The sequence below is a fragment of the Phyllopteryx taeniolatus genome, chromosome 17 (assembly GCF_024500385.1).
Source record: "Phyllopteryx taeniolatus isolate TA_2022b chromosome 17, UOR_Ptae_1.2, whole genome shotgun sequence".
Lineage (NCBI taxonomy): Eukaryota > Metazoa > Chordata > Actinopteri > Syngnathiformes > Syngnathidae > Phyllopteryx > Phyllopteryx taeniolatus.
Window position 1 is genome coordinate 22,133,486 of NC_084518.1, and position 25,861 is coordinate 22,159,346.

General features: G+C 49.1%; 1 protein-coding gene across 1 annotated transcript; it reads right to left on the reverse strand.

Annotated features, from left to right (window-relative positions):
* On the reverse strand, positions 1-25,738 carry slc8a4a (solute carrier family 8 member 4a). Its single transcript, XM_061752706.1, has 9 exons — positions 21,681-25,738; positions 20,898-20,973; positions 15,871-17,267; positions 15,231-15,748; positions 6,384-6,490; positions 5,938-6,056; positions 4,632-4,731; positions 2,895-3,167; positions 1-1,349 (listed from the first exon to the last, which is right to left on the reverse strand). Exons 3-9 carry the CDS (start codon positions 17,200-17,202, stop codon positions 970-972), a joined length of 2,829 nt encoding a protein of 942 aa, XP_061608690.1. The 5' UTR covers positions 17,203-17,267; positions 20,898-20,973; positions 21,681-25,738; the 3' UTR covers positions 1-969.
* Between the last annotated feature and the right edge of the window lie 123 nt (positions 25,739-25,861).

Genomic DNA, 25,861 nt, shown 5'->3' on the forward strand with positions numbered 1-25,861 from the left:
CACGATCAGAAGTGACCAACATTTATTTCAATTTTGTATCCATTAAACATGCACGTCAGTATATTGAAATTGAACACTTCTACTGAAATGATTCTGCAAATTAAAAGAAGAAAAGAACACTCAGGTACGTGCCGTTTCTCTTTCGTTCTGGCACGCCATCTCCAACAACAAACCAGTTCAGCGATTGTGCTTGTACGCATTGCAAAAGTTGACTTTTGCTTTTAACTGTGCTTTTGTTTGTGATGTTGGCAAATGATCACAGCGTCAGTGTGATGAGAAATAGGACGCGTCACTGAACATCTGTGGAACTCGGCGGATAAGATGCCTTTCGCCAATTTGTTCTCGCGCGCGCGCACACACACACGCAAATGTAAACACGCTCATTTGTAAATTGTAAACGCAATTTAAAGCAGGCACTCTGCCCCGGGGACCTTTTGTTGTATTTGTCTTTTTTTTTTGAAAGCTCTGACAAATACCAAACAACGACACCGATGAAGAGCATTGAAAGATTACCGCCGAGATTCACGTTACAGGAGCACGTCATTGTTCAAACATTACATACTGTACTTCCAGGAAAGTCTTTTTTCCTTTCACACACAACGTTCATTTGTTACATGATATACAATGAATATTTAATGGCAAGCTCAAGTCATACATAGCAATGCACACGTATGCTTAACAATGACTTTCCCTTCAGTGATCTCGTTCCATTTCCGTTTAAGTTGTCAACCGGTTTCAATTTGGATCGAAATTCATCTCATAAAAATGTGTCGAGAAACTTAAAGATGACAGGAAGCAATCATGTTAGGATATCTCCGATGAATGCGTCAAAAGGGATTACCGTTTCTGTTGGCAGCGTGATGTTGACAGACACTATGGCTGTAAACAAACCAAACCCAAAAGGAGCAATCACATTCTCGGAGGTGTAAAAACAAGGAGAAGGGCCACGTTCGGGCCTTCCTCGCCGTCTTAGAAGCCAGGCACGTGGCAGTAGGCCTCCAGGGAGGACAGCAGGATGTAGATGAACCACAGGGAGAGGAAGAGGAACAAGGTGAGCAGCTTGGCTGTCCGCGGGCCGCCGAGCTCTCCGCCCGAGACGCCGGGACGGCGGCGGTAGAGCAGCGCCAGCACGCACACCAGCGCCATGACGGTGAACAGCGTGACGGAGAAGGCCAGCGAGCCCGGCTGCACCTTGAAACTCTTGCCGCTGGTCTTCCAGTAAACAGAGGCGATGGTCCACGCCACCCCGATGCCCAGGAACACGTTGACCGCGTTGCTGCCCGTCACGTTCCCGATGGACGCGTCGGCGTATTGGTCCTGGATGGCGGCCACCTTACTGGCGAACGTGTCTGGGGCACAGGAAAAACAATTTGTCCCACACCACACAACAGACAGCAAAAGATTCCACTCCGAGGAAACTTTTGTTGCCCTGTGATTGACCACTGCGGCGAGTACGCAAAAAAATATATTTTCATTTCTGGAACAGCGGTGTCTAACATATGGCCAGCGGGACTCAACTGGCCTGTCGTGGGGTCCAATCTGCCCCCACAACTCAAACATTTGACATTTTTGAAACCCTAACCCAGTTTTGAAACCCCACTTTAAAACCCTAATCCTGTTTTAAAACCCTACTTTTTTTCCATACCTATTCCAAAACAGGAGATCTCCATTCTTTCTGAAGAACCCTGTTAAAACAATTTGATGTGTGATCAATAAACAAGTTCGATTTTGGAGTTATTCCTTAAATATGAAAAAATAACCGACCGACGATTACGTGACATGGCTCGTTCCAGGACAACACCGTTGACTGACGTGAAGCTCATCAATGCTGCCATGTACAAACCCGAATCATCAACGTTCCCGAAAAGCAACCCACACACAATGGCAATCACTTTATCACCCCGTGAAGTGTCAAAGACGACAACACCAATTTAGCTGGGAAAATATCGTCGGACCCTCCTAAAAACCGCGGACTATTATGAAAGCTGAAGGGCACTCTACGCAGAAGGCTGAATGCGCTCCACTCCATCGCCAACTCGTCCATAAACCTCGCCCCCGCATGGAAAAAAAGCCCATTGCGGCATAAGCGAAACCATTCCGTCGACGTTAAGTCAGCACGATTGTGCGCAAATCTGTGCGGTTAAAAAAAATATCGTGTGGCGCTCCAAGCAAGCATTCCGACTACTGTACGTACGTATGTACGTACGTAAGCCTTCCGTATTATTCTCCTCTCATCCTTACTGAAATGAAGCCAGCAATGGAGTTTAAAGAAACTCAGCCAAAATGTTTGCCATACTGCAGGTGCCACAAGATGGCGGCCCAGCACCACCTTTGTCCAAATGAAGCTCCTCAACTCACTGCGACATAGTTTCTTGGCACCAAGATGCCGCAAGTAAGTCAAATAACAATAATTGTATTGGATTGCTTTGGCCGTTGAATAACGGCGGATACGTTCTGCAATCAAATCAGCAAATGGGTAAACTGGCAAATATCGGGCTTCGAAGCCCCGAGCGAGCATGGACTGTATACAGTATGATATGTTGGCGTGTCCTCGATTGCGAAAGCTGTATTGTGCCAAATTCAGCATACAATCGGGTTTGTTTCAGCGCGAATTTAGAGTCACACGATGTAGCAGTCGTGCGAAGGGCCTCCGTTTTGATTCTCTCAACCAGGGAACATATATGGGAGTGGGAAGTCCAAATTTTGCCAATGATCAAAATCCCCACCTTCACCTTCCTTCAACTCGGCCCCAAACTCACTCGAGAGACGGCGTGTGAAGCTGAACCACAACATATTAAAATCAAAACCGGAACTCGTTGAGACTCGGGCAAAGGTGACACAAAAAGGTCCTTCCCAAACGATGGACGTCAGACGTAACAACCGTCGAAACCCACCTGGGACAGACGTGCCCAGGGCCACGAAGACCACGGCGGTGACCGAGTCCTTCAGGCCGACGGTGCACCCGAAATGAGAGGCCAGGTCGCCGGTCACGGCTGTCAGGACGCCGATTAGCGAGATGGACACGATGAAGCAGGCCCAGCCGTTCCAGTACTCAGTGGGTGGGACGAAAGCAAAGAGCACTTTCCAGAACACCGTCAGGAAATGCATTATGTAGTCGAAGCAGGAGGGCAAGCGCTCTTCGCCGCTTTCTTCCTCATCGTCATCGCCTAGGAACAGTAGAAGAGACTGGCGTGAAGGCTACGAACATTGGATTTCTCTTCAAACGCCGTTGCTGACCCTGGGAAGGAACTGGTTTTGTTTCAACTCAAAACAAAGACAAGTGAAGGACGAACATTTCTGTTTGTTGTTTTGACATTTAGTGTGGGAGCTATTGATTCGTTTCTGCTGAGTTTAGGAGCTCCCTGCAAGTCGCCCGGGATTTCAAAAAGAAATAAATCCTTATGTTAATGAACATATTGTATGCTTAAAGGCGTCGAAACAAAGTTGACTGTCGGGGGTTTGTATGACACCCATATTTTCCCTTTTGCTGCAAATGAATACCGGCTCCGGAAATCGGTTATTAGCCTCCGTGACTGCCAATAATCCGTATCAGTATCGGTCGGCCCTGGATAAGCCACATGGGGTCGAACTGCTGTTGTTTTGTTTTTTGGACGTGATACATCATCTCATTTTCAAGTCTGTCCTTACAATACACACAGTATTACAAAAGGATCATTAAAGGCACAGTCGATCCACAACATAAAACGAGACACCTACTGTACACCGCAGACACTTGCCCAAGATCACTCACGCTTTACGCTTTACGCTCCCCTAAGCCCAGTCGAAAGCAAGCCAGCCTTGCATTCAGCTATTGTCCTGGATCGCATCTTTATTTTGCAAAGGTGTGTGAAGCAAAGCGAGAGCCTTGTATCAAGGCAGGAAGTGTACTTTCTATTTCTAAACTCTGCACGCAAACGTAGGTGAACCCGGGGGTTGGGGGGGGGGGGGAAGCGCGTGTTAAGAAAAATGTCTTTTTTCAAATTTGATCAGCGCTTATGCTATGTTCACTACTGCCGATCTGAAAGATCGGGAAAGCCGGCGAATGCAACCCGATTAAAAAAGAAAGAGGCTCACCATAGCGCAAGCATTGCCATAAATACTTGATGGCCATTAATCGTAGAGGCAGAGTTCAGTTTTTAATGATGGGCCACATGCATTTTTAATCGACTGTCTGGGTTGGGGGGGGGTGGGAATGGCAAGAAATGAGCACAGAGCTGCAGAAATGTTTGCTTGCAAAAAGTCAAAAAGCATGAGAACACAACTCTAAATGAACATCGTGGATTGTTTTTCTTTGAGCGACCGCATCGTGGCGAGCGGCAATTGCTGCAATTAGTTGTGTACGCTCTAACATCAATGAGGCAGTGGACTGTACCTCAATGAATGACCTTGATTGTGAAGCCAGGGAAATAAATGGAGCGCTGAGAAAGATACAAACGAACCAATACCTCTCGTCCTTGCACTCTTTTTGCTCGGTGGAGGTCATTAGGTTATTTGAAAAGCAATTCTTGGCAAAGTGGAACATTTTGGCAGTTCTTGAAAGTAAATCCCACCCACGTTGTCGGCGTCGACCTTCCGCAGGTCGGCTCACGGACGAGTGAAGCGACGAGCCGGTTTCGGACGTGCCAACTCACCTGCGCTGACGGTGACCGCACTAACAAACTGTTCTCTCCAGCTGCTGCTGCCCACCACCAGGGCCAGGTTGGTCTTTTTAATCAGCTTGTCCACTGTGCTCTGCACACAGACAAAACAAAGGCCTCACATCGCTTACATATTACATATTGCATAAAAAGGGTCACGAACGCTGCCTCCAATCACAGCGTAGTCCGCATTGAGTTAACGAAATGGATGCAAGGGAGGATCAAGTGTCCTTCTGGGGGAAAAGAATATTTCCCCGCATCACGCTGTTGTTGTTGTTGTTGTTTTTCCCCCACCAGTGTAGAAAATAGAGCTCTTAGTGCGAGCACTTAAAGCGTCCAAAATGATCCATCTTGAAATTGAGAACGATGACATCGACTCGAACGAAGACATTGGAATGACGGTCCGGATATCACCCAATTGATCTTGGCGACGATACGGCTTCAAAAGATGATTGCGGTTTGCATGACCGTGGAATGAGAGAGAATTCGAGTTCAAATGGGGTGGAGTGGAGTATTTGCTGTCCGTTTAGGAAAAACAACATTTGACAAGGCCCACTATGCAAAAAAAAAAAATATATAATAATAATAAAAAGGGGCGGCACGGTGGCCGACTGGTTAGAGCGTCAGCCTCACAGTTCTGAGGTGCGGGGTTCAATCCCCGTCCCCGCCTGTGTGGAGTTTGCATGTTCTCCCCGTGCCTGCGTGGGTTTTCTCCGGGCACTCCGGTTTCCTCCCACATCCCAAAAACATGCATTAATTGGAGACTCTAAATTGCCCGTAGGCATGACTGTGAGTGCGAATGGTTGTTTGTTTCGATGTGCCCTGCGATTGGCTGGCAACCAGTTCAGGGTGTACCCCGCCTCCTGCCCGATGACAGCTGGGATAGGCTCCAGCACGCCCGCGACCCGAGTGAGGAGAAGCGGCTCAGAAAATGGATGGATGGAATAATAAAAAGGTGTGTGTGTGTGTGTGTGTGTGTGTGTGTGTGTGTCTGGTGGTGGTATTCAGAATAAAAGAAAAGAAAAATGTGAAACATTCGCCTGACTTGGGTGCAAGCAGTGTTCAGTTGAGTTCGTTTGAATGTGAGCGTGAATGATTGTCTATCGCTGTTTGCGGATTACACGGCACTTTGCAACTTGCTGTAGAAATCAAGTTATCAAGCAAATCATGGAAACGAATGAAGTGAGCCTTCTGAGCACAATAATCCCGAGCAGATGGGCGCTCAATTGAAAATCGAGTCGCGACAAGCATCCCGGCCTGAAGACCGAGGTGGATCCCGCATCTGATGAGGACTCCTTACCTTAAATTCGTACGATTCCTCAATGACCACCTCCAGGCTCGTATGCTCCCCCAAACAAGGGCAGCCCATCTTTGCCACGTCCTCTGGCCCTATCGGTGTCTTGTTATCGTTGGTGTCTCCTGCGCAGGAGGACAAGTGTCAGCCCGGGTTCCTGGGTGTCCCTCGCATGTCTCAGAAAAAAGAACTAATGAGGCAGATTAGCAATGTTTATACTAACCGCCTCATTAGGAGTGGTGTTAAAAGCTCGTACATTTAGATATAGATGGATAGATGATGAAACCACGAGCTCGTCTAATGTGGGAGTCAAGTACTAAAGGCATCATCAAGTGAAGAGTGAAAATGAACAGCGTGGGCACACGTGGGCATGTGTGCGAAGCGGCATGGCTAGAAAATGAAAACATGTCAGTGTGTTGAACATGTCCACTGCCGCACGCGCGTCTTCTCACCGTGTCTCTGACCCACTTCCAGCAGAACGGGCTCTTCCAATATAATGGTGAAAGTCTTGTTCTTCTCGTACTCCTCATCGTCGATGATCTTCACGTTCAGCAGCTTCCTGGAAGATCAAGGTCAAAGGGAACACGGGGAGGATGGAGCCACAGAGACGCGGATCGATGAATGAGTGGAATTATTGCACAAATTGCAACAAGTGGACAAGAAGAAGACACATGCATTTGCTGGCTTGCTGACAAAAACGGGAGAGCTTCTCATGCCAGGTCTAACTTCAAAATCCAAATACAAGCGTTTGTAGTCAGAAGCGGTGTAGCCAAGAGGCGGACGACCCACACAATGAATCACGAAGAGCTGTTATATACTGCAGCATGTCAAGATAGCAGCTCGGCACTCGAAAACCTTTGCCAAGCGCGAACACAGTATTGATGAAGCCTTGAATCGAGGTGACAGCAACAAGGCCGCTCGTCTTTTCTGGAAAGAATCAAGGTCTCGATGGCTCGAGATGACCCAATGTCCTGTAGGCAGGCCGACGTGGATTTGGGATTATTTAGAAGCACACCAAAACAAAAAACAAATAACAGTATACCGAGCTGCTTTAAAACGGCAGGGGCAGAGACACACGTTTCTCTGGGAGGCTTTTTAAAAACAGCATGTTTAGACCTTGAGGGGGGGGGGGGGGGGGGGGGGGGGGGGGGGGGGGGGGGGGGGGGGGGGGGGGGGGGGGGGGGGGGATCGGGGGGGGATGGGGGGGGGGATGGGGGGGGGATGGGGAGGGGAGGGAGGGGAGGGGGGGATGGGGGGGTAGAGATGGGTGGAGGGAGCGGGGGATTGGGGGGGAGAGGGGGGGGGGGGGGGGGGCGTGGAGGGGAGAGGGGGGGGGTGAGGGGGGGAGGGGAGGGGGGGAGGGGTGGGATGGGGAGGGGAGGGGGGGGGATGGAGGGGGATGGGGGGGGGAGGGGGGGGCGGGGGGGGGGGGGGGGGGGGGATGGGAGGGGGGGGGATGGGGGGGGGGGGGGGGGGGGAGAGGGGGGGGGGGGAGGGGGGGGAGGGTGGGGGGAGGGGAGGGGTAAGGGATGTCATGTGTTGACGAAAAAAAACAAACAACAACAAAAAACAAACATGTTCATCAATATGCTGTTGATCAATTTACATTTCTTTGTATGTTCTCAACACTTTTCTTATTTAACACTTTTGATGTGATATAATATTAGACATGGGTCAAGACTCTCTTTATCATGCTCTAACTGCACTCTCTGCTCTGCATCAATGGGGCAGCTATCACATGCTTACTGATTATATGACCAATCAATTCTGATCCACATCGCTACGATTAATCATATACTATCATACAGCATACATTCACTATCCAACTATCGAGACTTTTTATGGATCGACTGATCGATTCTGGAATCTGCCACTCCATGACACCTTCAGCTTATTGCATCTGGCTTACATGCCATACTACTTAGGCTTTATCATCCAGGACATTACTGGCACACTTCTGCCTTATGGCTTATTGCTTCTGGCTTCTGACTCGACTACTTATTCAGCATTCTGGATTCTGGATCTTCTACTAGCATTCTGGACATCTGCATTCTTCACAATTCTGGCATCTGCTAACATCTCTGCTCTTCATGCACATTCACAGCCTACTTTATCTGGTCATTCATGCACCTTCTGGCAACATTCTGGCATGTCTGAATTTCATGCCAACATCCAACATCCAACATTCAACATTCAACATCCAACATCCAACATCCAACATTCAACATCCAACATCCAACATTCAACATCCAACATTCAACATCCAACATTCAACATCCAACATTCAACATCCAACATCCAACATTCAACATTCAACATCCAACATCCAACATTCAACATCCAACATCCAACATCCAACATTCAACATCCAACATTCAACATCCAACATTCAACATTCAACATCCAACATCCAACATCCAACATTCAACATTCAACATCCAACATCCAACATTCAACATCCAACATTCAACATTCAACATCCAACATTCAACATCCAACATCCAACATTCAACATCCAACATTCAACATTCAACATCCAACATTCAACATTCAACATCCAACATCCAACATCCAACATTCAACATTCAACATCCAACATCCAACATTCAACATCCAACATTCAACATTCAACATCCAACATTCAACATCCAACATTCAACATCCAACATTCAACATCCAACATCCAACATTCAACATTCAACATCCAACATTCAACATTCAACATCCAACATCCAACATTCAACATCCAACATCCAACATCCAACATTCAACATCCAACATCCAACATTCAACATTCAACATCCAACATCCAACATCCAACATTCAACATTCAACATTCAACATCCAACATCCAACATCCAACATTCAACATCCAACATCCAACATTCAACATCCAACATTCAACATCCAACATTCAACATCCAACATTCAACATCCAACATCCAACATTCAACATTCAACATCCAACATTCAACATTCAACATCCAACATCCAACATTCAACATCCAACATCCAACATTCAACATCCAACATTCAACATTCAACATCCAACATCCAACATTCAACATCCAACATTCAACATCCAACATTCAACATTCAACATTCAACATCCAACATTCAACATTCAACATTCAACATCCAACATCCAACATCCAACATTCAACATCCTTGGTGACGAAGGATCGAAAGTCTTTGTTTCTAGCATTCAAACACAAGCCAGGAAGCAAGCTGACATGCTGCAGGTCAGCGATTGCCAATCAGAGAGATCGATCAGAGAGATCGATTCCACTTCGTTGGTCCGCGAAGAGCGCGTGACGTCTGCAGCCCGCCCTGACAAACTCAGATATGTTTCTAATATTTAGTTACCGTATTCACTCTGTGAGCCCATTACTGCTGAAGCAGCCTTAAAATGAATCCAAGCACCGCTAAAATTTGGAAAAAAACCAAAACAAAAGTTTTTGAAAAGTGTAAACCACAGTATTGGGTTATAATGCAATATTTCAACAAGAAAAATACAGCAACCCCCCGACCATTGCCTCAAAAATGCGTTTCTACTCATCCCTCAAAATCGGATTCTCTCATCTCTCACTTTGTTGCACTTTGCTCTTTTGCAGCAGTGAATTGACTTCAACCACAACATTAAGTCAATCAAAATTGAGCATTATGATCTCTTAATCTTTTTTTTTTTTTTTTTTACTCAATCACATGAGCGGGACCTCCTGCATTTCGCATTAGAGTGGAAATTAATGACGTATTACACACTTTTGTTGTTGTTGTTGTTGTTGTTGCTCTGTGGAACTTAAAGTGCCTTTCAAGGAATTTATTCAAAGAGAAACAATCTCTTTCGCCCTCCTGGAATGTAGCTGCTTAAATGTGCTTTTGTGAAGCTGCGCTGTCAAACTACGAGCAACATACAGCATCTTTCTCGTCTCTCCCTCTCTCCCGCTCCCTAACGATACGCGGGCGGTTGTCTATTTTTGTCTACACATGTACGCCCAGGATGCAGCAACACGCAGCCAGCGCATTTCAGCTCGCAGAAGAAAAGCAGATTTATTTTAAACATGAATGACACGTCAGGGGAAAGTCATGCCAGTGGGAGAAAAGCGCCTCAGGTGCAGTACGTTGAAGAACAAGGTGAATGTGCTCCGAGGGCTTAAAGTGAAGACGTAAGTACGAGACAGTGGCTACACAGTAGGCATCTGTCATCCTGTGCGAATGGATGATGTTTATTCATCTGTGAGCAGGAAGTAACTGTTGACTATCATTTGCATATTAAGGAGTCTCACACGCAAGAGACGAATGTGAAAAGTGAAGTGAAATCAGGACTCTATGTTAACTTGAATGGCCGCAACTTCATTTATCGTTTCCGATGAATGAAAAGGTTTCCAAAACTTCAAGGAGCGGTCGTGTGTAGCCGGAAAGTGCAACCAAGAAGCAAATCAAGTCACAGATGAAGATTCGATTCGCCTTCCGATCAGACTTCATGTCAAGTAATCAGCGCTGATGTGCGCAGTGAAAGACCAAACTGAGTGAAAATACTCCAAACTCCAAGAAATATGCATAACTGCCATGAATTCGGAACTCTTCACACTCTAAAAAAGGCCATTGTTGCTTTGTAATTCTTTCTATTCGAAGCGACCAAACTGCACGTGCAATCGTCTCGAGGGCCTCTAAAAAGCGCATGCACATTTCTATGATGTACTTTTGAACAGAGTACCTGTTATTGGGAAGCGGATATTCAGCCTTGCCATTTATTTGGAATGTCGATAGCCTCCGTGAACATAAATCGGCTTCTTGTACAAAAGCTGTAGCAATAATTCTGCCATCCGAAGATGATGAAGCTCCATGTTGACGCCGTCAAAGAGCTTATTCATTTAGCAACGTGTTAACCTTGCTACCTAACGTGGTGACCAGTCAGCGTATGCGCATGCATGCAAAACAAACAAATGAAAATGCTGGAACGCTGCCTTGAATGCTCAAATTGTCGATCAATTCAAGAAGCGTTCAGGGTTTGCCGCTGAGAGCCGACATGAGCCGCGTGGACGACGCCACTCAATTTGCGGTCGTGCGTCTCTGCAGGAGGTCACGCTGAACTCTCATTACAGAGACTCTTGTCAGATCCCGTCAAGACCGCGAGTAGTACTTATAACGGGATGGGATTTGCTCGGATGCTGGCACTAAGACAATTTCGGACCAAGCACACCATGTGGTCATAATGTCCGGCCAAAGGCTCCAGTTCCTTGAAGTCCAATTTAGGCCTCTTCTTTTTCTTTTTTCTGCAATTCTCGTACAAAAAGGAAGCAGCTGGCTACAAAGGATAAATGCGCTACTTTACTTGAAGTGACAATGAATGAAGACGACTTTCGTTTGCAGAAGATGAGCAACAGGCAGAACATCTCAAAGGGATCGCTCGAGAGAGCGCGTCGGAGCTGAAAATGAACACGAAAGCGGCACAGAAGCACCACCGGGAAAATCTTGACACATTTGGGATTGGGCCGACAAGTCAATCGTTACACATCGGTACAACTCAACTACAGATGGGAGACATCGATCTTCTCCCCAATACATTGCGCTCTCACAACATAACATCTGTTTAAGGCTAATGTTCATCGGTTTGTCTTCCCAAGCAAACCAGTTTTTCAAGTTGTAGCTAGGATTCAATGATTTGTTTGCTGAGATACAGGGACCTCACGAGCCACCGTGTGCTTTTCCTCTTGTCTCAGCGTTTTATTTGTGTATGTGTCGATTGATGGATCGATTTTGAGGATGTGCACATCTGCCTCAGCTCTTTCCGGGCACACCGACTTCCTCCCACATTCCAAAAACTGAAGACTGTCAATTGTCCATAGGCGCGAATGGGAGTGCGACAGGTTGCTCGTCTACGCGAGGGGTCCGCAATTTGCAATCTTCCTCCATAATCTCACATTAGCTTTTGTTTCCGCGGAAGTGCCGAGCTGCTTGACGGTTTCCTTCCGATTCGGCAACGGCGATCCCTTTTCGAATTGGACGGTGCACTGCGTGAATTGGAAAAAAGAAATCTGATGTCCAGTAAAGAACAAGAACTCAATCTGCCGTCAAATGGACCCATTAGCAACACACGTGGTAAGGTTGCAGCTTGGATTTTTTGGGGGACAAAAGACCTGAAACTTTTCCGATACACCTTGTACATATAATGGCTCAAATGTTTTCCAGAGCGTAACCTGAGGACTGACTTGAAGCGCTTGAAATATGTTCGCATTACCCAACCGTTCGCGATGTGACTGATCGCAAAGAACGTTAAGCGTGAGGCGTTAAGAACGTTGGCTATTGGTTCCCCTTGCACTCACAGCAGAGCTTTCATGTCGGCTCTCTCATCCACTTCAGCCTCAACTGGTGTGTTGCGGCACACGTACAAACAAAAACAGGCGTGAACAAAAACAGATGCACAAAACGAGGCTTTACACAAGCATCACAGGGTCTGTGCAGAGCTTCAAATAATCCGTAAACAAATGTCAAACATTTCTCTTGTCAGCTTGTTGTTTTAGCTTGGAGGCTCGTGCGTGTACATCTTCATCTACTCGCTACGCTGCAGAATGCAGATGCGCATTTCTCATTCGGCTCAATTGGAAATGGTTTCTACTGGCTTTGTGACACAAGTGTACAAAAATGTCTTCCTCTCCGTCACTAACGTTGACGGGCTCTGGGATGGATGGCTGAGAGCATCCAGTTGTGGCGGAAAGATGAACATTCCGAGAAGCCGGCGCAGCAGGGAGGAAACGGAGGACGCGTATTGCTCACTCCCTGGCCACTTCATTAGGTACACATGCACGGCCTTAAACATTCGCCAAATGAGTCAATGGCGACCATCAAGCGTCCCAATTGCTGAAAGGAAATCAGGTTTCGTATTCAGACTTGATTATTTCTGTTCCACAGGAACCAAATGGTAATGTAGGACCTTGATATTTTCAATGTGATCTGATAAGTTTGGACGAGCGCCCGAACATATTGATGAATAGGATTGCTCATCCATACATGACAGCCGAACATCTATTTACTACGGCGTCGGTCCTCATTAGGGTTTCGAATGATTCCCAACGTCGGACGATTGAGATTCTTCAGTTAACCTGCGATGCGTGTTTTCGGAAGGTGGGAGGAAGCCGGAGAAAACCCCCGCGAGCATCAGGACAGCAAACGCCACACGGAAGGCCCTCGGCCGAGGTTCGCATCTTCTCCAGCGTGAGCCAAAAAATGCTCACCGCTCGGATTTTTCAAATTCAATTTGTATTGCAGCCAAATGTGCAATCTGGACCACATCTTGATGGCATTCCAGCGTCTGACGCTGCATAGCCTCCAGATTTGCCAACATTCCTCTCGCAGCATTGGATCTTGAAAATCTTTACTGGCTGAAGAAGAAATTCTGTAAGAAATTAAGAAATTCTAAGAAAGAAAGAAAGGAAGAAAAAAAAAAACAGAAGAAATTAGCGATCTATTGTAACTCCTGTGTTGGATCTCAATAGACTGTGATTATGGCCTCAAGTTGTCTTTTGAGAGTGCCCGAAAAACAAAACCGAAAACTGGTCAGTGACACACACGGCAGCCAAAAGTAAAAAGATCGCCGGCCGTCTTTCAAGAGGACAGACCGAGCGCTTTGAATCCAAAAGAAACGATGACCGATTCAGGCCGGCTGGAGCTTCCACGTCGCTCGCAATTTGATCTCGTTCGAAGATTCCCACCTGAGTTGAGTGCGCTGTGGTGAATACATTCATTTCATTCACACGTACTTGCAGGATGAAGCAGATGGAAAGGGGCTTTTCAATTTGGACAATCTTATATGGACCGCACGCATTTCTCTTTATGTTCTTGCTTGTATGTGTTTTTTGTTGTCGCCTCGCACAGCAGTCGCATTCATAAAGCCCGTAAGACTCCAAAGACGAGGTGCTGTGGTGCTGCGGTGCTGTTGACCGCCGATAGTCTGACGAACAGGAAATCTTGTCTCTCCCTTCCGACGCGGGTGCAAGCTGCCCGCGAGCCCGCAATTTGACTTTGTTGTCCGCTATCGGCTCATTAACCACAGCACACGTCGTCGTCTGCGTTACGTGGAGATCACCAGGGACTGCATGAACCTCTCCCAACTTCCCGTAATTGCTTCGGACGCTCGGGAAAGTCTTTTCAGTACCCCCTTTGGAGTAACATTTAGTTTGATGCAGGTTTCACAGCTCAACACACGGTAACACCGAAGAAATGTGACCCAAGCGTTCCAATTTCACCGGCAACGTGAGGCGAGGAGACGAGAATTCTTTGTGTGTTCTACCTGTCTTTGTTCTCCCTCGGTGCGCTGAGCCGGCCCGACCCACACGCGACGCCCACTCGCTAACCCTGCAGTTCTCCTCGCGCACACACATTTATTTGACACATTTTATTCCGTGTTTCTCTCTGCGTGGAAATGCTGTCGCTGAGGTTTTGTAAATCATTTGGCGTTCAATTTTCAGCTCCATAAATGTGCTCATTCAAACCATTTGTAGCTACTTCACACCTTTTCTCTTTTCATCTCCCCCTTTGTTTTCACTTCTCCAATTCAGTCGACACCAAAGTGAGAAAAGTCGAGTCGACGCCGACTAGTCGCTGGCGCCGTCGCAAACTCTTTGGGAGCGCACGTACCGACTCCATTTTTTTGATTGACATTTTTTTTTTAACCCAGGTCACCTGACCAGCGTAACGCAACGACCCACCTTTTTTTTTTTTTTTTTTTACGTCATCCTCGCCCCTCATACTCCAGGCATGTCTAATCGACAAACGCTCAATCCAAGAGGTCCGCTGATTCTCCCTCACTTACCGAGAGACGAGCGCGTCAAAATAGAAGACAGTCGAGGTCAATGAAGATGACGAGCTCATTTCACTCAGCGCGTTCATCAAGTGATCTGCCTCCTCAAGCCAAGAAAATGAAATGGGCAAGTCAACTCTTCGACGAGTCAGCATGACAGTGAACTCCCAATAAGACTTTGCATGTTAAATCTGCACTCATGCACTCTCTCGTCGCCTGGACATCGCCTGTGCCAAGCTTCTCAGAGCCAACATGTCGACATGCGGGCGCCAATGTTTGATTAAGAGACACGAAGGAACGGAGGAGGAAACCATCAATCCATCAATTTTCTCCACCGCTTATCCCGAGCTGCGAGAGTCTATTCGAGGCGAGAGGCGGACTACTCCCTGGACCGGTTGCCAGCCAATCACAGGGCGCATATCGAGACGTACGACCATTCGCGGCCAAATTGTCACCGAGCGGAAACTGAACCCGCGCCGCAAAACATTCGCTCACTCACATGGTCTCGTCGTTCTGGAACTCCAGCTTGCCAGACGCTTCCTCGTAGTCCTCTCCAGCCTTGGCGGTGCCCTCGACGGTGCGGTAAGGCACCGCCACCTTGCCCCTCGCTCCGGACGTCCGATGAACCTTGACCTGCATGTTTCCCACGCTCTCGCTGACCCTCGTCGACTTGCTCTCGAAGGTAAAGATGCCGGCGTGGTCGTCGTCGTAGATGGTCACCGTGGCGGTGTGAGCGCCGCCCAGGGCGGCTTTCGGCGGCACGCGGGAAGACACGCCCGCCGTGCTGCCGCCGGAGGAGATGGAGCGCGGCTCCAGGACGGAGACCTCCGCTCGGTGCACGATGCGGGGGTTGCCGAGGCGCACGTAGAAGTGCTCATCTTCTTCGAAAATGTCGTCGTCAATCACACCGACGGCGAACTCTTTTGTGGTCTCGCCAGGCTTGAAGACCAAAGTGCCCTCAGCAAACTCGTAGTCTGAGCCAGCGTTGGCTGTCCCGTCCTCTGTGCGGTAGTCCACCTATTGGGAGAGAAAATAGGGGCATTTCGGTGGCTGCGGTCATAAATCCCGCTGAATTATTCGCGCTCGCTACGAATATGAACCGAGCCGTTGATCGAAAATTCCACCGAGGCCTCGCTCACCTTCGCCGTGCAGCCGGCTTCTCCTCCGTGCCGGCTCACTGAGAGCTTTAAGGAGCCGCAGTTCTCAAAGCACTGGTAGTGGGAGGGCTCAAACTGCAGGTAGATGGTGTCGGGGTCCTCCTCTTGGCCACTGGCCTCGTGACAGCTCACCACCTTCCTCGCTTGGTCGGCAGCGTGCTTTTTCAGGATGTTTCCGGCGCCGATCATCATCCGCGTGGCCTGGATGCGGTAGAAGGCTCGGCTCTTCTGTTGTTGTACCAAGACCTGGTAGTTGGCCATTTCGATCAGCTGCTCCATATCCTTCTCCGGATGCCTCTGCTTCAGTTCTTTTAGCGTGCGAGCCATCTCCCTTCGAGCTTCCTCCTCCTGGTCCTGCTCCGCGCTCAGCCCCCCACCTTCCTCCACCCCCTCCAGCATCCCGTCCAAAGCCTCTTTGGGCTGAGAGTGCGAGTTGACTCCCTGGCCGTCCATCTCCAAGTCCATTTTGGTGAACATGGCGTCGCCCTCGGATTCGATGATAATGCCGCGGTTCTTGACAGCACGATAGCGTTTATTGACGTACTTGTAGAAGAGCAGGCGGCGGTCCGCGATCCAAGCTTGCAGCACGCAGAGTGGGAAGAAAAGGAAGGTGAGGACCGCCTCCCAAACTTCCACCTCGCCGGGCGAGAACACGGACAGGATGAGGTAGAGCCAGATGTAGGCAAAAATGCTCCAGGCGGCGGTGACAAAGAACACTCTCAGGTGCTTTATCTTGCGGGTCTCGTTCTCCGGCACGACGTAGACACAGATGGCAATTATGATGAACATGTTGAATGCGGCGCTGCCCACGATGGTGCTCGGCCCCAGAGATCCGGATTCAAAATTATGGCCCACCACCTCGATGACGGACAGAAGGATTTCTGGTGCTGACGACCCTAAAGCCATCAAGGTCAAGTTGGAGACGGTCTCGTTCCAAATGCGCACAGTTGTCGTGGTTGTCTCGCCGTTGGGCTTCTTGATGGTGATCTCTTTCTCCTGAGAGGTGATGACCTCGATGGACGACATGAAGCGGTCGGCGATGATGGACATGCCCAGGAACATGTATATAAGCGCCGCAAAGTAAACGATGGCCCGAGCCACCTTATCACCCACCACGGGGTTTTGGGGATTCCACATGGGCAGCACCACGCCATCAGAGCAGTTATCTTCGCTGGTGCAGTTGCCCGGCGGGCCGCCGGGCTCTTCGTGGCCGGAGCTGCTCGGGGACACGTGAGTGACTCCCGGGAGCAGGAGCAGCAGGACTGAGACGTATACGCAAGGGGCGAAAGATGGAGTCCGCGTTTGCGGCGACATGGCGCCGTCACGATATTCGTTATTTGTCTGAGTTCAGTCCGTGCGCAGTTTCTTGATAGAAACCTCTGCAAGGAGATAAGGGGGACACAGATGGTGAATTTGCATAGACAATGCCTATTCTATTCCTGAAATAACAGACACACACATGCTCTTTTGTGTGCAAACGATGTGGGATCCAATCGCTTGGCAGATTTAGAAAGCAGAAATATTGGCACCTACTAATGGTTGAGTCATGAGTGTTGGCCCGCCCCGCGCCCACACATCCCGGATAATGGTGCCATTTTCTGCAAAAGCTGCGGTGGAAAAGTTCACCTTTGCACTCGCGGTACCAAGAGAAAAAAGTGACTCAGTCCGCAATGTACTGTCAAGTTAGAACGGGTACAAAAAAATAAATACCATCGAAAAAGACAACGATCAAAATAAAAATCAGGAAAGGACTGCATCTGCGTCTGCGATTGTAAACCTGCCCTTGGGCGTTGAGAATACGGCACATTGAATACAGAGCAGCGTGGTGGTTGGGAATATCATGGCGATAAAACCAATTCCTGTTCTGAACGGTCTCTCCGTGAGACCCGGGAATGACAATCTCCCGGGACCCGAAGTGGGCGACCGACATCGACTCCGTCCTCCAAAAGGCCCAGCGGACGATGTACTTCCTGCGGCTTCTGAGAAAGCAGGGCCTGCCACCGGAGCTGCTGAGGCGCTTCTACACGGCGGTCATCGAATCGGTCCTGTGTTCTTCCATCGCAGTCTGGTTTGGTGCTGCTACAAAAAAGGACAAACTCCGACTGCTGAAAGGATTGTCGGTACCCCCCCCTACCCACCCTCGAGGACTTGCACGCTGCCAGAACTAAGACAAGGGCGTGCCAAATCCCCACCCCGGTCACCGGCTCTTCCGGCTCCCTCCTTCCCTCAGGCAGGCGCCACCGATCAATGCAAACTAGAACTAGTAGACATTCCGACAGCTTCTTCCCTCTTGCAATCAACTTCTTAAACAGCTCACCTGCAATTCCATCGCAACATGCTGCCAATTTCTTTTGTCTTGAGACAGTTGATGTATTACTCGTGCACTCGCTGTCGTTGTCTCGCCGTGCTGCATGCACTATTTGCATATAGCGGCCACTCATGCCAGAGTAGCATCTGCTCCATTTGCACACCGACTGAGGAGTATCTGCAACATTGTCCCAGATGATCGCGCTACTCGTCACTTTCAACCGCATCCACTCCTTGAAGTCTCGGCGCCCCTTTGCACGACGGTCATTGCACCGGCCTATTGCGATATGAGCCATTCGAACTGCTCTAAGTGCTGGAGGACTCTGCATCTTTTTGCACAATTGTTTTTTGTCAATGTCTTTTTCTGTCTCCAAAGTCTCTGTCTCTGTCAATGGACCGCCGTCTGTTGTCGTTGTCTGTCGACCACCGGAGACAAATTCCTTGTGTGTTTTTGGGACATACTTGGCAAATCGAGATGATTCTGATTCTGATGTGAGGCGAAGAGTGTCGCCGGCCCTCTTTTTGTTAACTTCGACAGCCGAGTGGTACGGCGGCTGCCGTTTTGTCTTGTTGGTCAATGAGGCGGGTGCCATTGAGACCCTATGGATTCTCCCAAGATCGGAGACCAAAAATCATCTGAGCTCCTCTCTTGCTGTCTCCAGCTGTTTGATAACGAAACGGGAAAGATTTATGTTGCCAGTGCCGTTTATAACATTGCCGCTAAAGAGATTTACATCAGAGAGCACTTTAGTTTTCCTGCTATGTAGCCTACTTTAATATCGGGTGCGCTGCGCCGCCATTTAAATGTATTTCTATGTAAATGCACCACTGAATGGGATCGTTTCAGCATTGAGATTCCTTGGGGAAATGGAATAAATGTACCGTATGAGGTATTTGAAAACTTCTCGGAGGTTCAGGGTGTCTTCACGTAAGCCATTTAAAGCACACCAGAGGAAAACTTATGCACGGCGTATTTCTTTGGCAGCAAAATGGCCATTCGAACAGCTTGAGTGAATCATTCAGTGGAGAGCCAACGGAAACCCAGAGGCTCAAGACGAACGTCGAGAGAAAACCGCCCACGGGGGAAGGTGTCATGTGATGCGCCCGATGAAAATTTGAAGACCGTCTCGGAAATGGCTCGGCTGCCTCCGCAATGCTTTCGCTGCACCGCGCGCGCTCTCGTCGACACGCAGCAGGGAAAAGCGCAGCTGTCACATTTCGAGGTGAAGCGGCGCGCTCGCGCAAATCGGAGAGAGAAGGACATTTTCATTCATTTTGTTTGCCACCCTGTTGCACCCTGACGCCCTCCTGCCCGAGGATGCCTCGCGGCCTTCATCCCGACTTTGAGAAAAAGCCCACGCGCGCGCGCGCACACACACAATTGAATGCTTCGAAGGCTTTGAGATGGATCACCCTGAAGAAGGAACAACAATGCGTATTCCTTTTCGGAGGAATTCAGCTCTGCCGATTCAAGTACACTCGTGGATTTCTGACAATTGAATCTCCTCGAACGTAATGTTGAGTGGGCGGCGAGCGAGCCCACCCCCAACTGGCGTACGCTCAACGGCGCACCTTTGCCATTCGCGGGGAGCAACGGGCCGACGAGCTCCAGTTGGCCGCAGTAAACCCACACGAATACAACTGGAGACACACAAATGGAAGCATCTCTGCAGAATTCAAAGTTGACAAAAATAACACAGCCCCTTTTTCTGCTGCATTGACATCAACATGCTGCTAATTCCACTCATTATTTCAGTTTTCTTCCCTCTTGAATTACACGACGATTTGAACTAATTACAATCGAGCAAAGGATATCATCGAGGTTACGAATGAGCATCGCTCATGGAGCATCGCGGGAAGATATCGTCACTCAGGAGTTCTTGATTTTGCCGACCGCTAAGCAAGGCGCACACACCAACGGCAAGAATTGACATCCGTATTAGCGCAATCATTGAACATTGCATGGCGCAATGCATTCTGGGAGCCACGTGGCTTTTTGTCCTTTTGGGTTTTTTTGATCGCCACTGTATATTTGTGCTTTTTAAAATGATTGTGTGTTCTATACAAAATATGTATTTGATGAACAAATGGGAAATGTGATTCTTTTCACATATTTGCATTTGTGAATGGTTAAGTAACTTACAAAATATTACTGTCAATGCGACACAGTTTCAGTGTTGTTGTTGTTGTTGTTTTTGGTTTTTTTTAATGAACGTTTTTTCGGGTCGGTCGCCTCTCACGGTGAATTGTCGAATCTGTCCCGACCGAGGAGCTCGTCACCGTTTGCTCCCAAGAACGCAAACCGGAAGACCGCCAGCGCGAAACCATTTAAGCCGATCCTCCGCTGGGATTCCATACGGCGACCTTCGAGGCCAAGAAGAAGGAACATTACAAGAGGAATTGCTATGTTCCTATTGAGCAAAGGCCTACACAGACGTGGCTTCAGATTTGATATTTCCAAAATGTTTTCAATGATGAGGAATAATGGATAAATAAATGACTGGATAAACCCTATATGTCATGACATTTCGCTATTTATTGTTAAGGATGATAAAATAGCCTCAGGAATGGAAAGTGATCCAAGTCAAGGGCCACGTGGCCCTGCTCGCATTATTTCTATTGGACAAATACAGGAAATTGTCAACCATGAAAACAGAAAAGACGAATTTGTATTTGACATCCCAAGAGACATTTTGACTCACCTCGCAACAGTTGTTGAGCGATCTTGATGTTTTGAAGTTGGAAGCTTCAGAAGTGGAACGTACTTTTCATTTCTCTCTGCGGGGGGGAAAAAAGGTTTGAGATAAAAATGTCTCCAGTTGTATCATCATCATATAAAAAAGAGACAAGAGGGCTTGCCCGTGACAGCGTTTTAAGAAAGGAATGGAGTGCTTTTTCAGGCAAAAAAAAAATGCAGGAAAAAAGTCGATTATTCGCGGCGGGCTGTACGAATCGACGGCTCCATTTGCGTGCGGTCCCAGAACGCCCCGAATCTCCCAGGAGCCTGCTTCTCGGGCTCCTAGGCTCTCCGACGATGCTGCTGGAATTCCTCGGCTATCGAACTTGACGCATCCGGGTTAGTATTGGTTGTTCTTGTGAGAACAAACGCCGACCGCGTTCCACAGCGACGAAGCATTCCACAAACGTTTGGTCTTTCAGAAGACTAAAACAATACAATACAATACACGTTCATTCATCCGTAGCCCGTATGAAGGATTGTCGGTGCGTAAAATACCACCGACTCGCTCCTCTTTGGTCTCCGCGGAATGAGTCACAAATCCCACTAAAGTGCCCGTCTATGTTTTTAATCCGAAAAAAAAAAGAAAAGGGGGGGGGGGGCAAAGAGTGCACCGGGAGAAGAGAATAGGCGTGAATGGATGGATGGATGGATGGATGGTGACGGAGCGACAAGAGCAGGGCGAGATGGAGGTGGCGGCTGACGAGAAAAGAGGAGTGTGCGCCGGGATGCAAGAAAAATCACTTACTCTTGCGGTGGGCAGCGTTGGCACAAGAGGCGAGCGGCGAGGAGGAGGAGGAGGAGGAGGAGGAGAAGCAGTAACACTGCAGTGGAGACAAGCTGGGAGGAGACGCCGCGTGCACACGCTCGCTCCACTTGGACAGCCGGCGACTCTTTGACATCATCGCTCATCACCTGTTGGCTGCTGGCAGCAGAAAAAAAGACAACACTCCGCCGTGCAGCGGGGGGGGAAATGCACTGCATCAACCTGGGATCGCTTCACCCTAAGCACTCACGCAGCCAAACGGGGGAACGCATTCCAAACCCTTCTCAGTACGCTAAGCGTCTGCAGGCTTGACAGCCCAGCGGTTAGCGCGTCCGCCTCACAGTTCCGCGGATCGGGGTTCGACTCCGCGCTTGAGATTTCTCCCGTGGACTTTGCGTGTTCCGAGAGCGGCGGTGCCACCGCTTTCCCGCAGAGCGCTGTTCGTCGCAAGATGTCGGAACACGCGGACGGTGAATACGTTTGCTGCAGCGATCACGCACGTGAGCCCGCACAGCAAATCGATGGATCGCTACTTTTGAAATCACAAGTCAGGGAAATGATTCATTGCGAAAAGAAACAAAAAGGGTTCGGTCACAAAGAAACGGTCGCGATATCGCAACGTAATCAAATCGAAGACAGTTTGCCATTTTGGTTCGGATGTTAGCAAGAAACATGAAGTCTACTAATTGGCTACAGCGGGCCAGACCAAACGATGCGGTGGGCCAGATCTGGTCCCCGGGCCTGGAGTTTGACGGCCGCTCGAGCGTTTCTTGAGCCACGGCCGTCTGTCAGCGCCGCGTAGACCGACGGACCCTTTCGAGGCTCAGGAAAGTGAAGGCGAAGAATGTTCCTGTGCGATCCGCCGTCGTCTGGACATTGGGGACTTTGTGCTTTCCTTGCTTTTTCCTAGAAGGCCGTTTGGGAACCAGTTAGCTTGATGTCGCGTCAGCTTCAAAGCTTTCTTACTGACACTTTAGGACTTGGAGATGGTGATGTTTTAAGCCTGGTCGTCATCTCGACATGCGGCATCATCCGAAATCAGTTTGATTGTCTTGACTGTGGGCCGTCGAGCACTCAATATATCACGCTTACTTCTCATATTTCGCGTATTTTCGGCGCAGATGACACATCACCGACTTTGTTTCTGCGGCCATGGTAACGTTTGCCCCACAGTCCACCCGTGGATGTCGAGAACAGCAACTGCGACTGACTACACTACGACCGCACTACGATGCATTCGATGATCCGCTCGCCCGTTTCTCAAAGCGCTCGTTCTCCTTACGAGGTCAAGGGTGAGCCGGAGCCTCTCCCTGCCGAGGACTCGTCGCCAGCCCACCGATCGTGATAAACGAGGAAATAGAAAGTCCCACGTCTGTGCGCTCCTCGGAGACCTCCTCTCATTAAAGCGGCGGAGAACCTATTGAAAACAGGCCCAAACGAGACGTCGCTCACGTATGGACGATGCCTCGAACACCGGCGACTTCCCTCGGGACGGGGACAAACCTCGCCGCAATACGCTCTTCAACTTTCAGTCCCACCGAAGCAACGCGAGGGAAGTTCATTGGCTTTCTGCTTTCTGTCTGGCTTGACCCCCCCCCCCACAATAAAAGTGCAGATTGTCATCGGAATTAGCAATATGGTATATGCGCAGAGGCAACATTGAAAGCTGTTGTTGCACATCAAATTTCACAGCAGGAACTTGAAATTGGCAGGGAGCCATTTGTTAACGAGTCCTGTCAGGCAGCTCGTGGGCGCAACTGTTGCTGCTCGTCCCGCCGGCGGCGTGCCGCCATCTTGCGGTCGCTCCATTCGAACATTCCGGGGGGGATCAACTTCAGTGGCCAGCTCCAATCTTTCCATCATCACCAAAAAAATAATAATCATCGCAATAATGAACGCCGAACACGTGGATTTATTGAAAGTGCTCAGAGAGAACATTTCAATTGTCTTGCTACGATGTAAGCGAAAAGACAATATTTAAGGATCAATAGCCACATTGACCCGTCATTACTGGGATTGCGTTGATCAGCCCATTCGATTGATTTCGGTTTGCGCCATGATTTCCTGAATATGCAATCATTTGTCTCAGCTAAGATGCACCAATAAACATTTGTCAACACACAAAAATACACGTTTGCCGGAATGCCCACACAATGGCTACCAATACCCAGTTTGGACCACTAGGTGGCAGGCTACAGCCATTGATGGACAATCTGCTTTCCAAGGGCGAGAAAGAAGTGTCAATATGGAAGTCATGATTTCCTTTTAAATACAGTCATCTATCGACCTGCGAGCAAGGACCACCGGCCGGTCGTTGACTAACAACGCATTTTATCATCTGAGATGCAGGATTTGATCCTTGTTTTCTCACCATCCAAGCGCTTTCCAGAGGGTCACGGGCAACAAATGTAGACACAGACAAACATTCACACTCACAAAGATGCGATCCGGCAAACCGGATGGAAGAAAAGCTCTTCATTCTCAAAATATGCGCCACGAGTTTTATCGTTCAGGACCTGACGATGGCTTGCTGTGGGTTGACGTTGATGACGTCGCAGTTATTACTTATTGAGAGGACTTACGGCAAGAAGAGCCATTGGTCGCCGTGCAGCGCGGCCTTTCCGTACAGCTCAACCACAGTTCCGCGTTAAAGTGAGACGAGAGCGTCCTGTCGAGACTCGGAGATCGCGGCCCTACTTGGCAGGTTTGAGGCCCCCCGCGACTCTGGTTTCCGTCCGTCCGACCGTTTTCCGCGGCGCTCGTCCTCGTAAGGGTGGCGGCTAACTTTGGGGTGCTTCGTTTCTCTTGGTTTCTTTGAGCTAAGCTGGAGAACGAAACAGCACAAATCTTCATTCCCTCTGGCATGTGCATGACGTACTATATGGACAGGAAGTCGTCGAACGCAACAATCCACTTCCGAGAACGAGATCAGCTCGAAGAGATGTCTTGGAATTCACCTTTGACCTCCTCGGCCTGTTCGTAGGAGGTCAAAGGTGATTGAAAGGGAAGCCAATGCCGAAGACGGACGGGCAAGCGCGCCGGAACGGTGGGAATGATGGGAGGTTGAGTTTGAGATTGTTCTTTGGGTTGGTGGTCATGCGGATGAGATCCAACAAGGAGCGAACACGGACAAACACCAAGCGAGATTCATCCGACTATTTGAAGACTTTGCGATAGACAGACAAGCGTCGTACTCCGTATTCTGCGGTGCTTTTAGGTCAATTAGTGCCAGGTAATCGTCTCAACGTCAACTGCGGAGGTTCCCAATGGAGCCAAGTGGGACGGCGTGTCCGCCTCACAGTTCGAAGCTCCTTCCCGTGTGGAGTTTGCATGTTCTCCCTGTCCATAGGTGTCGATTTGCGCAATCGGCCGGTTCGACTCCTGCTCCCACGTCGTCGACTCTAATGATGACGAGAAGTCAAACCAAAAAAGAAGAGACGTCAGGCAGCGCGTGCTCGCCATTGTTTCCCAGTGCTGCCAAATGATCTGCGAAATAAAGTGGCGTGCTCTGTGATCCGTTCAGGGACGATTTGAGGCCTTTGGGGGCGGAGGTTCATCCAATTGTATGAGCAAAAGGCTCGATAACCCTTTTACACGGGGTACGACGGCTTGACACCGTATTGCTTCTGCACTGTTGAAACTTCGACATTCGCAGCTCGCGACAGTCGGTGTGTTGATTTTGGGCCCTTTTTACTCCAAGACCTTGATTCCAAATCATTGACGAGCGATACAAAATAAGACCCTTAGCCTTCGAGGGTCGAGTGCACCGAGTGCCTCCGGCTGCTCGGCTGTTATTCTACGCAGCGACGGGCGGGCCGGTCTTCACGCGTCTCCTTTCTTTTCCATCGGCACATCACAGCGGGAAACAGTAGGACCGACGGGGGCGGATATTGAATGACGGCGTCACTTTAGCGACGTGAGCGTCGAAACCAGGAGAACTCCAGGTAAAGCGCAGACCGACGCAAGCGGTGGATTCGAGTCAGTGGTGGGGAGCAAGCAAAGAGATGCAGACAAAAGGCAAGAACCTTTTCTGCTTGGCCTGCCCCCTCGTCGGTGTCTGGGGGGGGGGGGGGCGGGGGGGGCCAGGCGATTATGGAAATGGGTGAGAGAGAGAGAGAAGAGCGGGAGGGAGAATGGGGCGAGGCGATTGGCTGATCCTTCCA

Coding starts and splice junctions, on each gene's coding strand:
- slc8a4a (XM_061752706.1), bottom strand. CDS start 17,202: ATGTCGCCGCAAACGCGGACTCCATCTTTCGCCCCTTGCGTATACGTC. Junction 6,491..15,230: donor TTCCAGAACGACGAGACCAT/GTGAGTGAGCGA, acceptor TTGATCTTCCAG/GAAGCTGCTGAACGTGAAGA. Junction 1,350..2,894: donor CCTGGGCACGTCTGTCCCAG/GTGGGTTTCGAC, acceptor CCTGTGCCCCAG/ACACGTTCGCCAGTAAGGTG.